This window comes from Eptesicus fuscus, chromosome 13 (genome assembly GCF_027574615.1).
Source record: "Eptesicus fuscus isolate TK198812 chromosome 13, DD_ASM_mEF_20220401, whole genome shotgun sequence".
Lineage (NCBI taxonomy): Eukaryota > Metazoa > Chordata > Mammalia > Chiroptera > Vespertilionidae > Eptesicus > Eptesicus fuscus.
In genome coordinates this window covers 64,476,752-64,491,509 of record NC_072485.1, presented here as the reverse complement: position 1 = coordinate 64,491,509, position 14,758 = coordinate 64,476,752, and the positions used below count along the sequence as shown (strand labels likewise).

The following is a 14,758-nucleotide window of genomic DNA, read 5'->3' as shown; positions in this document are numbered from 1 at the left end:
TATTTACAGCTGCTGAGAGCTTCCTCCTCACCACCCCCCATCCACACATTTCTGGAGTTAGATCCTAGATCTAAATTTTTGAAACTAAAAAAAAAAAAAAAAATGTTCATGTCCTGGTATAAATCTCAGTCTACAAATCAGACATGCAGAAGCCCTGAGCTGGGCATGTGCCCAAAAAGTCCAAGAGACAATCTGAGGGGGATTTATAAGTAGAAGAGAAGAAGCAAGGAGAAGAGAGGTAGTTGTTGAGGTCAAAGAGGTAATGGGGCCATGGGACGAGGTCATTAGGACCTTTTCGATCATTGTAAGAATTTTGATTTTCACATTAAGTAAGAAGGGGTATATATTTAGAGGGCTTCAAAGAGCATATTTCACAGAAATTCAGGGGCTGCTGTTATAAATATACTGAAGAGAGGTATAGACAAAACCAGAAAGACCAAAATAGTTCCATGAAAGAAGTAATGAAGACATGACTTAGGTAGTAATGGTGAAGGTGGTGAGAATTTTTTAAAACTGTGAAGGTTGAACAAGTGGGATTTGCTGATGGATCCAGGGTGGATTTCCTGGCTACATGTGCACCTCATGAGAGCTCCATCGCCCACTTTGTGCATCAGCCATTGAGAGGGAGCTCCTTCACTCTGGCCTACACACACCACTCAGGTCCAAGGGCTCCTTCCAGTACTTGTGTGTCACACTTCAGAAATCACCCCACATGGGCAAAACTGCCTAAGGAACTTGTTCAGAATCCCTAAGAATAGACCTTTGTTTCCCAGGAAGAGTATTACTAAAAGGAAACATCAGGGTCGGTTCTGACTAAACTGACCTAACAGGATTTCTGCTGAAAATAGGCCAGGTTGATCAGATATCTCTTGGGGATGGTGGAGGATGAGGAATCTGTGGAAGGTGAGCATTCTGGCTAAACAGACTTAGCAGAATTTTTTACTAAAATTGGACAATGCAGAGATAAACATGGAGGTCCAAAAGTTGAGGTCCAATTGAAAAGTTCAGGGGAGCCTGAGTAGAGTATGTTGTTGATAGAAAAAAAAATGTGTGTTCCCAAGCATCTGTGCCTGAGTAACATCTTAATTGCCCCCACTGAAACAAGCTCACCATCAGGAGAATTTTTCCACAGCCATATCCAACTCTATCTATTCCCTCTGTTAATTCTCACACTAGTCCTGGGGCTAGGGAGTTGGTAAATATGACAAAGCCCGTGCATCAGCATGGAGGAGTCAAGAAAATGCTACTCTTGAGTCTGTCTTTTTCCACATAAGGATAGAAGAGAAGCCTCTGAAATCACTACTTCACAGAGTTTTCTGATACTGAATGATTCCCAAGGTTCCTGTGAACATTAATTAAGATGTTCTTGAAAGAAGGTTGGAGATTTTAGGTAAGAAACATTACTCTATGTGAGTGTGTGTGCCTGTGGGGTCTGGTGTCTATGCATAAGAGTAAAGAAAGAAAAGTGGCGGGGGGGGAAGAAATCCAGATAGAATCATTAATATTCATAAATATATTTTGCATAAACATAATGTCATAAGTACACAACATGCTGCATTCCAGGGCGAACCTTCAGTGACAGACAGCACAGCTAAGAGATATCAACAAAGAGGATATTGTGGACCTAAGCCAGAAGGAGGTAACCAATCAATGTGTTTCTGTCTCTCCCTCTCCCTTCCACTCTCTCTAAAAAAAAATCAATGCAAAAAAATATCCTTGGTGAGGATTAAAATGATAATAATAAAAAGAGGAGATTGTGAAATGACAGGCATTAGTTTTATTTGGAATAGAAGAAAAGGCAGTTTTTGCTTTCTGGTACCCCTTTACTAGCAATATACAAAGAAGAGGGATTTTCTCAGGCTTATTTCCTGGAGACAGAGCTCCTCAAACTGAAGTCGACAAAAGTATTTCTTATGCTAAAGTTAAAACAAGTGAGAAATGAAGTCAGACCTTCAAAAAAAGTTAAAGAATGATACAATGAGCACCTACCTACCCTTTCTCAGAATTTTCCAAAAAATAAAAATTTTATAGCAATGACTTTCTTTCCTATGTCTTTCTGTGCCTTCATGTTTACATCCTTTCTTTCCAGCCAAACTTACCACTTCTAAGCAACTTTTATATTCAAGTGGTCCCCTAAAGCTAGAGCTCCCGTTCTCTCCATACCTGTGTGCCCTGAACATAAAGGTCACCTTCTCCATGCAGGTTCCTCTGAGCCTCTTAGGGAGAAATCATCCCCCTCTCACACACAGCTCGTCTGTCTTCAGATGGTTTCCACCACTTCCATATTACTATTAGATTTCAATTCTTTTCCCGCTGGTTTTAGATTAAATTCCTTTTTCTCAAATAACCTAGAACTCTGCCAATTCTCCATCAATACTTACTAAATTATTAGATGGATTGAAAATAGCAGAAAGATGGCACAGAAGCTGGTGGATATCATCTGAACTACCAAGGGCAGGTTGTGAACTTGGGACCTATTTCTTTCTAACAAGGAGGTCTGACTTGGGGTCTGAGGTACCTTCTACCGTTCTGTGTAAACCGGAGTCTGTTATTTACATGGGGTCCCTGTGAGAGGCTTTCATAACTAGTTTGGGCCCTGACTGGTTTGGCTCAGTGGATAGAACTTCGCCCCAAGGACTGAAGGGTCCCAGTTCGATTCATTCTGGTTGAGGGAACGTACCTCGGTTGCAGGTTGCATCCCCTGCCCTAGTCGGGGCGGCCCTGGTAGTGGCGGGTGTGGGAGGCAACCAATTGATGTGTCCCTCTCACATCAATGTTTCTCTCTCTCTGTCTCTCCCCCTTCCTTCTACTCTCAATAAGATGCATTGAGTTGAATAGCAGCCATGATTAATTGGATCTAATTGATATTTATAAATTACTTTTCTCCAACAACAGCAGAATTCACATTCTTCTCAAGCTCACATGGAACTTTCACTAGGATGGATCACATTCTGGGCCATAAAACACACTTTCACAAATTACACAAAGTATGCTCTCAGACCACAGTGGAATAGAAAGCAATAACAGAATGATAGATGGGGAAATCCCAATATTTACACATGTTGCTTAGCAACTTTTTAATAACTCCCATGGCATCAGCAACTGCCATCTTCTTCTTTGAAAATTATTTTTCCTACAAATATCTGACACTATTCCCCATGCTGATTATTATATTCTTAGACTTCCAGTTCAGTGTCTAAGTGAGCAGTGGACAGTGCATGTGTTTGGGTGAAGACGAACAGAGCCATGAAGATGGGAAAACACTGCAGGCTCACCTTTCTAACCTAAAGGTAAGTGAAGGCATCCTGAAGACACAATTGCAGGCAACTTTAGCTTAGCACACATATGATTTTCTATTATCTATAGTGTTCAGTCTTCCATCTCTAAAAGGTAAAATATCCAATGTGATTATTGATGTGTATGTCAATCAGAACTCAAAGTCTTAGGCTGACTAAAATCCCCAGTCTCTCATGTAAAATATTAGGCTCTAAGCTCCGTTTCCCTATAACCACTTTATAGATGCCACAGACATTATAAGAATCAAAATAAAGATGAAATGCTGCAGTAAAATAGAAAGCTTTGCATACATGTGAGGAAGTTACTCTTGCAAGACGTAAGATAAGCTGGAGTCAAATGGCCATTGTCCTCTCATCTCCCTCTGGTTAGAGTAAGGACATAGAAGTGTAATGGTTCTTCCTGTAAACAGGTTGTATTTACAGTAGGAAAGAAGAACCATCAGGATAAAGACTTTCCAGACCAGTTTTCTTTTCTTTTTTTCAACTATTACTTTATTTACATTACTATGCTTAAGTTACATGGAAAGGACAACGAAGCAGTTCTGCCCCATTTCAGGAAAAGTTTCCAATCAACACCAATTACGTGGTGACAAGTAACTAGGAATGGTGGCATCTTTGGGTCAAGACTGACAAGGAAGAATGGGCTCTGGGGCTACGGTTCATCTCCAACAAGATTATGGCACGATGGCCAGCACAAGCCATACTAACACTGAACCTTTAGCGCTGGTCACAAATTCGGATCTCTTCTCTGAAGCTAGCAAATCAAGTGAAATAAAGAAAGTTTTAAAATAAAGCCCAAATAAGTTTGAAAATCATGCTCTTGACACATTGTCCTTGCAAAATTTACATAAAACACATTCTCCCACTCTAATAGCCCAGATTTTTTTTATCACATAGCCCACCACGTAACTGCAGATAGATTATTCTGCCTCAAGATGTAAAAGTAGAGAAAAAACATTAGCAGCATCTGCATAATATTCTCTCTACATACAGTTGTTGGATGTAAAATAGAAAATTTAAAAAAGAAAGAAAGGTTCCATCTTAGATTCTCATAACCTCTTGTTCCACAATTCATGAATCCAACTCTGTGCTAAGGTGACAGTGTATGTAAGTAGATTTTTGTTTTCAGTGAAGGAGACCTGGGAAAAGATGAAGTTATCTCTTTTTCTTCAAGAATTATCAGGTGGTACATGCTCCTCAAAACCCTCACTCTCTCGAACTAGAGCACGTTCCAGGATCACACGGCCTTCCTTATAACGCTGGCTGTCTTCAGTGGCAAACTCATAGATCCCTCCCAGTTTGCTATTGCAGTTTTTACAGCTCACATCTCGAACCATGTGGCGGCCAGTAAGCATGACCTGGTCTTGAACTTCACTGCACTGCAGGTTAACTGCCTTGTTAAAAAGAAATGCTCTGCCAGTGGCACCTGTGAATCGAGTGGAGAGGAGTTCTGAGCAGTTGGTCAGAATCGTATCGCAGTTTGCACAAGAAAACAGACAGGTACCACCAATGTGATCAAGACAAATTCTGCCCATTTTTACAGTTGAAATTCAAAAAAACCCCAAGTGGCTGTGAGATCCACGGCTGCCTGCGGCTCTTCCTCCTCCCAGACCAGTTTTCTGAGTAGTCACGATTATTTGGATGCTTAAAAGAGCCTTATAACAATACATGGTAAATGATGTTGCCGCCTCATGATACCATACTCCTAATCCTAACATGTCTTCTCCCAACATAGACCCTGCAGAAGGTGATCCCCATCATGCGCCAGAGTAACCACACCACTGTGAGGGAATTTGTCTTCCTGGAATTCACTCGCTTCCGGGAACTGGAGTTTTTCTTGTTTGTGTTCTTCCTTGCTGTGTATGTGACAACTGTGCTGGGCAATGCCCTCATCGTGGTGAGCATCACCTGTGACTCCCACCTGCACACTCCCATGTACTTTCTCCTAAGGAACAAGTCAGTTCTAGACATTGTTTTTTCATCGGTCACCGTTCCCAAGTTGCTGGTAGATCTTTTGTCAGAGAGGAAAACCATCTCTTACAATGGCTGCATGGCACAGATCTTTTTCTTCCACTTTACTGGTGGGGCAGATATTTTTTTCCTCTCTGTGATGGCCTATGACAGGTACCTTGCAATCTCCAAACCCTTGCATTATGTGACCATTATGAGGAGAGAGGTGTGGGTGGCCTTAGTGGTGGCTTCCTGGGTGGGTGGTGGTTTGCACTCAATCGTCCAGATCATTCTGATGCTTCCACTCCCCTTCTGTGGCCCCAACATCCTGGATGCCTTCTACTGTGATGTGCCCCAGGTGGTTAAACTGGCCTGCACTGACACCTTTGCTCTGGAGCTTCTCATGATCTCTAACAATGGGCTGGTGACCTTGTTGTGGTTCCTCCTGCTCCTGGGGTCCTATACTGCCATTCTGGTGATGCTCAGATCTCACTCTGGGGAGGGCCGCAATAAGGCCCTCTTCACCTGCACCTCCCACGTCATGGTGGTGACTCTTCACTTTGTGCCTAGTGTTTACATCTACTGCCGGCCCTTCACTACGCTGCCCATGGACACAGCCGTGTCCATCAATAACACGGTCATCACTCCCATGCTGAACCCTATGATCTACACCCTGAGAAACCAGGAGATGAAGTCAGCCATGAAGAGACTGAAGAGGAGACTTGGACCTTCTGAGGGTAGTAAACTGGGGTGAGCAGTCAGACTGAGACTGGGAATCTAATTCTGATTTGGTTTTCTCAAGCTGCTAGCCTTAGGGTAAGAGAGACAACTAGCTCTTTCTCCAGTCATTTCTAAACATTCTCATAACCCTTCAACTCTAGTAGAAGGAATATAAGAACAAAAGGAAGAGATGAGATTGAACCACATAACTACAGACTTGTGGACTGGGGAAAGTATGGGGTATAAGATTAAAATCAACAAACTAAATGCTATTTTTTGTCTAATCTGTGACTCTTTTTTTAAATATATTTTTATTGATTTTAGAAAGGAAGGGAGAGATAGAAACATCAATGATGAAAGAGAATCATTGATTGGCTGCCTCCTGCACTGCCCCTACTGGGGGTTGAGCCTGAAACCCAGGAATGTGCCCTTAACCAGAATCAAACCTGGGACCCCTCAGTCTGCAGGCTGACGCTTTATCCAATGAGCCAAGCCGGCTAGGGGACAAACCATCCACTTTTGATCAGCTGTAAGCACTTTGATAATGGAGTCCAATTTATCTATATACATTTGGAGGTTGCTATAAATATTCTCTTGATGCCCAACTGGTGTGGCTCAATGGTTGAGCATCAACCAATGAACCAAGAGATCATGTTTTGATTCCCAGTCAGGACATATGCCTGGGTTTGAGCTTGATCTCCAGTAGGGTGTGTGCAGGAGGCAGCCAATCAATGATTCTCATCATTGATGTTTCTATCTCTCTCCCCATCCCTTCCTCTATAAAATCAATACATATTTTTAAAGGCATTATTCTAGTGATACCAGTGTCTTTCCTTGTTGTGTGATTCCTTCACTCTCTTGTCTTTGACCCACAAAGGGAAAGATGAAGAGGAGAGCATGATTGACATAGTATGGACCACCTTTCAGAAGTAGATCACTGTCTTTATTCCTCCCTCACATTCAAGCAAGGATCACATCAGTTGTATAAGAGCAGTAAAGTTTTATAGGTCTGCTGTACAACACTGGCTATAGTTAACAATATGATATCATGCACTTAAAATCTGTTATGAGGGTAGCTTTCATGTTTAAGTGTTTCAACCATAAAAAATTAATGATATACTTTGAGATTTGCATTTATACATTGTTTCTATCTGTTTCCCAATAGTAAATCATAAACATATTTTAAATTCAGCAAATATGCTGAAACCGGTTTGGCTCAGTGGATAGAGCATTGGCCTGCGGACTCAAGGGTCCCAGGTTCGATTCCAGTCAAGGGCATGTACCTTGGTTGTGGACACATCCCCAGTAGGGGGTGTGCAAGAGGCAGCTGATCGATGTTTCTAACTCTCTATCCCTCTCTCTTCCTCTCTGTAAAAAAATCAATAAAATATTTTAAAAATAAATAAAATAAAATCAGCAAATAATCTAATCAGGATAGAGTAATCACAATGACCAGTTACACAGAATAAGAGATTGCAATTTTAAGAAGCTCAGCATTAAACAACCAAGAGCAAGGAAACTGATTCACACCATGGCAATATTGCAACAGGAAACAGAATGATATATATATATTTAGCAAGACAAGACACTGTTGAAGTCAGCAGAATACTCACTAATATAAGTATTAAACTTATAAACTATAAGTTTATAGTAGTTGGAACCACATCTTACTTATCTTTGTATTTAATGCTTCAGACAGTTCCTGACATTCAATAAATATGTGTGGAATAAAAAAAATAATAAAATTGTAAAACTAAAATAAGTTAATTAAAATAGCCTATGGAAATATCATTACTTAACATAAAAGCTTATCCTCTCCAAAAACAGTTTTATAGAAAAAGAATTGTTGAATGATTTTGCACGTGGTCATTTTACTTGATCACCAAGCTGATTGCAATCTTGGAAATTTGGGCAACTCAAAAAATTACAAATGGCACAGCCATGTGGGCAGCATTCTGAATTGCATTCTTAGTGCTTAGGAAGAAAACCAACTAAGTAGACAAGGACTTTTTCATATGAAGTAGCTTGAAACAAAAGGGAGAAAAAGAAGATGACTCCATGGAGCTGAAAAGTGGCACAAGGGTAAAAGAATTTATTTTCCTTGGCCTCACCCAGAAACAAGAACTGAGTTGGGTCTGATTTCTTTTCCTACTTTAGGTGTATGTGACAACTCTGCTGGGAAACCTCCTCATCATGGTTGTGGTGAGTTTTGCCTTCAGACACCCTCCCCCTGACCCCATTGAGTCCTCCCCCCTTAACCCCCCACCATGTACTTTTTGCTCCGTAATTTGTCTCTCACCTATATCTGCTTCTCCTCCATCACAGCTCCCAAGGTTCTGGTGGACCTTCTGTTACAGAGGAAGACCATCGCCTTCAGTGGCTGCTTGACCCAGATGTTTTTCTTCCACCTTCTTGGAGGGGTGGATGTATTTTCTTTGTTGGTGATGGCATTAGATTGGTATGTGGCCATCTCCAAGCCCCTGCACCATGTGATCCTCATGAGGACAGGGCATTGCACTGCCCTCATTGCAGCCTCCTGGGCGGGGGGCTTGGTCCACTCCATCGTCCAGATTTCCCTGTTGCTCCCACTTCCCTTCTGTGGACCCAATGTTCTTGATACTTTCTACTACGATGTCCCCCAGATCCTCAACCTCGCCTGTACAGACACTGTTATGCTTGAGCTGCTGATTTCCGATAATGGACTACTAATCACACTGGGGTTCTTCTTTCTCCTGTGTCCTATGTGGTCATAGTATTAGTAGTACAGTAAGGTCTCAGGCAGGGGAGGGCAGGAGGAAAGCCATCTCCACCTGCACAGCCCACATCACTGTGGTGACTGTGCATTTTGTGCCCTGCATCTATGTCTAGGCTTGGCCCTTCACTGCCCTCCCCACAGATAAGGCCATGGCTGTCACCTTCACTGTCATCTCCCCTCTGCTAAACCCCTTGATTTACACTTTGAGGTCCCAGGAGATGAAGTCAGCCACAAAGAGACTGAAGAGGAGACTCAAGCTTACTGACAGGGTATAGACCAGTAGCTCACTCCTTCTTACCACCTTTAAAAATGTTTGTCCATTAAATAAACTGCATTCATTAAAAATTTTTCTAGTTAATTCTTATATTTCTACTAAGGTACACATGACTTTCAAAGATTATGATTAGCATGAAATAATAATGTAGAAAGATGGATTTTATGTTGTAAAAGAAAGTAGAGAAATCAAATTGTTAGCCAGAGAGTTAACTAATCTGCCTCACAAGCATCTTATTGAACTAGTAAGTGGCAAATTTAACAAAATAAAAATATATTGTCCCAGTTCTATATGTACCTTTTATTTAACATATCTACTTTACTTATAGACAGTGCAAAAGTGAAAAGAAGATTATTTGCTCAGATCTTGGCATCCATACTTATAATTTTCCCCTCATCCCCTTGTTAGTTGCCTGGTTCTTAGAACCAGCAGTCCCTCAATTAATTGCAGCCTCACAGGGTATTTAGTATTAGACCATATTGCTGAATGATTCTTTAGAAATTAGCCCAGACCCAAATCAAACACAAGATGCATTTAATATTTTAAAATTTTTGTTATTGAAGCCATAGTCTTAATACCTTTCATATGAGAATAAGAGCACAAGGGATGCTCCATATATAAATAAATAACTGGATTTCAGGAAAACCCATGTTACACATATGACCTTGAATTCACACTATTATGAAAGCCAGGAGAACTGTGTTCATTATAGTTATGTGTAATGGAAATGAATCACCACTCTGGGAAAACTCACTGAAGCAAAAATGAAACTTCTTTAACTCCTTCTCCCCCACCTAAATAAATAAATAAATAGAGCAAAGCAAACAAAAATAATAACTATTTCCTCTCACTCATTTCTGCTCTTCAAATCATTGGAGAATACCATAAAAAAAAAAAAAACACAATTGAGTTATTTGTATTCTCTGATATCATAACACCCTAAAAATGTATATGTATAGTCTGAAGATGCTTCAGACTATACATATACATTAAAAAAGGTTAGAATGAAACAGGAAACATTATTCTATATATCAACTTGGCTTTTATTTGCTTACTTATTATGATATTTACAGCTGCTGAGAGCTTCCTCCTCACCACCCCCCATCCACACATTTCTCGAGTTAGATCCTAGATCTAAATTTTTGAAACTAAAGAAAAAAATGTTCATGTCCTGGTATAAATCTCAGTCTACAAACCAGACACGCAGAAGCCCTGAGCTGGGCATGTGCCCAAAAAGTCCAAGAGACAATCTGAGGGGGCTTTATAAGTAGAAGAGAAGAAGCAAGGAGAAGAGAGGTAGTTGTTGAGGTCAAAGAGGTAATGGGGCCATGGGACGAGGTCATTAGGACCTTTTCGATCATTGTAAGGATTTTGATTTTCTCATTAAGTAAGAAGGGGTACATATTTAGAGGGCTTCAAAGAGCAGAATTAATGGTGCATGTTTCACAGAAATTCAGGGGCTGCTGTTATAAATATACTGAAGAGAGGTATAGACAAAACCAGAAAGACCAAAATAGTTCCATGAAAGAAGTAATGAAGACATGACTTAGGTAGTAATGGTGAAGGTGGTGAGAATTTTTTAAAACTGTGAAGGTTGAGAAAACCAAGATGGCGGCATAGGTTAAACACCTAACCTGCAGCCGGACACAACAATTTCAAAGGCACAACTAGAAGTCAGAACGGACATCGTCCAGAACCACAGGAGAGCTGGCGGACTGAAATGCCCACAGCTGGGGGGAAGGAGAAGGCCACAGGGACAATCGGGGGAGCCGTAAAAGCCTGAGGTATGGAGAAACTGGCGGAGACACGAGCACGCGCGCCTGCGGGGAGGATGGAGCCTGAGAGGAAGGGGCGGCTGACAGCCTGGCCGGCGTTCACTGGCAGGAAGGAGATAAAGGCTCCGGAGTGCGCTAAGCGCCGGCTCCGACTGCACTGAGCGCCAGTTCCGGGCGAAACCCTGGGAAGCCAGGCGCAGGCTGGGGGAATGAATCTGGGCTGTGGGGCGCAGGCACAGAGGAGCGGGGGAAGGCAGAGCTCCAGAGGCGCGCACGGGAAGGGGCGCAAAGGACGGACTGTTGCCTGCGCCACTGAACTGCCCTAGCGGGAAGGAGACATAAGCTCAGGACCGTGCTGAACCCCAGTTCCGACTGCACTGAACCCCAGTTCCGGGCGAAACCCTGGGAAGCCAGGCGCACGCTGGGGGAATGAATTTGGGCTGTGGTGGCGGAGGCACAGAGAAGCGGCGGCTCCAGACGCGCGCACTGGAAGGTGCGCAGAGGACGGACTTTTGCCTGCGCCACTGGGTGGCCCTGCTGGGAAGGAGACAGGGACGCCAGACTGCGCTGAGACCCAGTTCCAACTACACTGAAACCCAGTTCCAGGCGAGAATCTGGGAGTCCAGATTCATTAGGGGAGGGACTGGACTGTTTGGCAGTGGGCGAAACTCCAGGGTGCGTTTCTCTCAGAGGTGTTTGCAAGGAATACAGAGGGACACAGACGCAGGAGCCTCATAGGGCGGGGCTGACAGGAAGCCAAGGTTGTAGGCTCCACCCTGTAGCTCCGCCCCAGCCAAGCTGAGCAGAAGCTTTTTCCTGCTGAGTGCCTCAGGTAGTGGCTGACCCACACTACATTGGAGACCCAGAAACGAGGGCATCTAGTGGTTGGTGTGAGATGACACCAGATTTCAATCACTTGCATAAGGGAGGCATTCTAGAGGCAGACTCAGTGAGCGCCAAGGCATTGCTGCATCAAGACCCGGCCCACAAACATGTCTCCTGCACAGCAACTCTTCCTATATAGACAAAGAGGGTCCTCACGGCCAATTGGCCTGGAGGACAATTCCTCCCAGTGACACCAACAACAATCAAGACTTAACTGTACAAAGGAGGACCAAGATGGAGACATAGGGCGGCAGCCTGATCGTTGCCCACCACAACAATATTGAGACTACGACGGGAGAGCAGAGCAGACACCAGCCAGAAAGACCGGGGGGCTGGCTGAGCAGATGCTCTACAACTAGAATAAAAGAGAGGGGTACGCAGGATGATGCTGATGCCGGTGACCCAAAGTCCACACTTTAAGAACTATGGCTCAGGCGACACAATGGCGGCCTGGAACGTGCTCGGCACAGTTCCCCCGGTGGTCTCCGGCTGAGGGGACGGCTCCACTCGCTGCCGAGCACGGACAGACGAGCCCCTGGGAGACATGGGGTGGGAGTCTCCGTGCTTGCTGACCTCCGAGTCCTTCAAGAATCTCAATGCCCCGAAGTGGCCAGGTGCGCACGTTCAGCGACCGGCCACCGTTGCAGACCCAAGGGCCGACGCAGCGACACCGGACCAGCCCACCGCCGTGCACCGGGCACACCGGAGCCTTGCCGAGCCCGCCGCCCAACGAGTTCTGCGGCAGCCGCCCTGGAGCTCTGAGAAAATGATCGAAGGAATTGCTGAGAGGGAATTGACCAACAGGAATTGGGATCAAGAAGACGAAACCCCGCTGAGACCTGAGTCCAGGCGAGCCTGCGAGCCTCTGGGCTCAGATGTGGTCACACGCCTCTGGGTCTAGGTGAGGCCTCATGCCCCTGGGTTTGGGTGAGGCCACGCGCCCCTGGGTCCAGGTGAAGCTGGATTCCGGGTTCGGGTGAGGCCATGTGCCCCTGGGTCCGGGCGAATCTGAACCCTGGGTCCGGGTGAGGCCATGGGCCCCTGGATCCGGGTAAGGCTGGGTCCCGAGTCCGGGTGAGGCCGTGCGCCCCTGGATCCGGGTGAGACCACGCGACCAGGGGTCTGAGAGAGGTAACGCGCCCCTGGGTCCGGGTGGCTTCGTGCACCTAGGTCCAGGTGAGGCCACGTGCCCCTGGGTCTGAGAGAGGCCACGCACCCCTAGGTCCGGGCGAGACCATGTGTCCCTGGATCCGGGTGGGGCCTCGTGCACCTAGGCCCGGGTGGGGCCGCGTGCCCCTGGGTCTGGGGGAGGCCAGGTGTCCCTGGGTCCGGGTGAGACCGTGTGTCCCTGGATCCGGGTGAGGCCTCGTGCGCCTAGGCCCGGGTGAGGCCACGTGCCCCTGGGTCTGGGGGAGGCCAGGCGTCCCTGGGTCCGGGTGAGACCGTGTGTCCCTGGATCCGGGTGAGGCCTCGTGCGCCTAGGCCCGGGTGAGGCCACGTGCCCCTGGGTCTGGGGGAGGCCAGGCGTCCCTGGGTCCGGGTGAGACCGTGTGTCCCTGGATCCGGGTGAGGCCTCGTGCACCTAGGTCCAGGTGAGGCCACGTGCCCCTGGGTCTGAGAGAGGCCACGCAGCCCTGGGTCCAGGCGAGACCATGTGTCCCTGGATCCGGGTGAGGCCTCGTGCACCTAGGCCCGGGTGAGGCCATGTGCCCCTGGGTCTGGGAGAGGCCAAGTGTCCCTGGGTCCGGGTGAGACCATGTGTCCCTGGATCCGGGTGAGGCCTCGTGCACCTAGGCCCGGGTGAGGCCACGTGCCCCTGGGTCTGGGAGAGGCCAAGCGTCCCTAGGTCCGGGTGAGACCATGTGTCCCTGGATCCGGGTGAGGCCTCGTGCACCGAGGCCCGGGTGAGGCCACGTGCCCCTGGGTCTGGGAGAGGCCAAGCGTCCCTGGGTCCGGGTGAGACCATGTGTCCCTAGATCCGGGTGAGGCCACGTGCCCCTTAGTCCGGGTGAAGCCGTGCCCCTGGGTCCGGCCGAGACCAAACCAGAGGGAGTCGGACCTCCGTTACCACCATTTGTCCACCATCCAGAGCTGAGGGGTCAGTGCTGACATGTACACATAAGGAACTGGTGGACATTGAAATTGGGTCTCAAAAGAACTGTTGGTCCAGAAAGAAACTCACTACAGACTGATTCATTTGCCTGTCAGCATAACTATTATTGCTTGTCTCACATTCAGTTCTCATAAGTATATATCTAGTGACATATGATCTCGCTCATCTAGGGGAAATGATGAACAACATAGACTGAGGAACAAGAACAGAACCAGAAGCAAGGAGGCATCGATCGGACTATCGGGCCTCAGAGGGAGGATAGGGGAGGGTGGGGGGAGGGGGAGAGTTCAACCAAAGGACTTGTATGCATGCATATGATGCTATCCAATGGTTAAGTTCAACAGGGAGTTGGGGCATGCGTGGGGAGGGGGGGGATGGGAATGGGGGGATGAGGACAAATATGTGACACCTTAATCAATAAAGAAATTTAAAAAGAAAAAAAAAAAACTGTGAAGGTTGAACAAGTGGGATTTGCTGATGGATCCAGGGTGGATTTCCTGGCTACATGTGCACCTCATGAGAGCTCCATCGCCCACTTTGTGCATCAGCCATTGAGAGGGAGCTCCTTCACTCTGGCCTACACACACCCCTCAGGTCCAAGGGCTCCTTCCAGTACTTGTGTGTCACACTTCAGAAATCACCCCACATGGGCAAAACTGCCTAAGGAACTTGTTCAGAATCCCTAAGAATAGACCTTTGCTTCCCAGGAAGAGTATTACTAAAAGGAAACATCAGGGTCGGTTCTGACTAAACTGACCTAACAGGATTTCTGCAGAAGATAGTCCAGGGTTATCAGATATCTCTTGGGGATGGTGGAGGATGAGGAATCTGTGGAAGGTGAGCATTCTGGCTAAACAGACTTAGCAGAATTTTTTACTAAAATTGGACAATGCAGAGATAAACAAGGAGGTCTAAAAGTTGAGGTCCAATTGAAAAGTTCAGGGGAGCCTGAGTAGAGTATGTTGCTGATAGGAAAAAAAAAAAAAAAAG

At 45.9% G+C, this 14,758-nt stretch overlaps 2 protein-coding genes and 1 pseudogene across 2 annotated transcripts; 2 read left to right on the top strand and 1 right to left on the bottom strand.

The window, feature by feature from the left end:
• Positions 1–4,270: 4,270 nt before the first annotated feature.
• LOC129151237 (protein yippee-like 5) lies at positions 4,271–4,831 on the bottom strand. Its single transcript, XM_054725358.1, has one exon. It carries the CDS (start codon positions 4,829–4,831, stop codon positions 4,466–4,468), a length of 366 nt encoding a protein of 121 aa, XP_054581333.1. The 3' UTR covers positions 4,271–4,465.
• Positions 4,832–5,055: 224 nt separating this feature from the next.
• On the top strand, positions 5,056–6,000 carry LOC129151218 (olfactory receptor 4D6-like). The gene has a single exon (XM_054725295.1). The coding sequence runs from the start codon at positions 5,056–5,058 to the stop codon at positions 5,998–6,000; it is 945 nt and encodes a 314-aa protein (XP_054581270.1).
• A 2,024-nt stretch (positions 6,001–8,024) lies between these two features.
• LOC129151216 (olfactory receptor 4D11-like) lies at positions 8,025–8,996 on the top strand (annotated as a pseudogene).
• Positions 8,997–14,758: the final 5,762 nt, after the last annotated feature.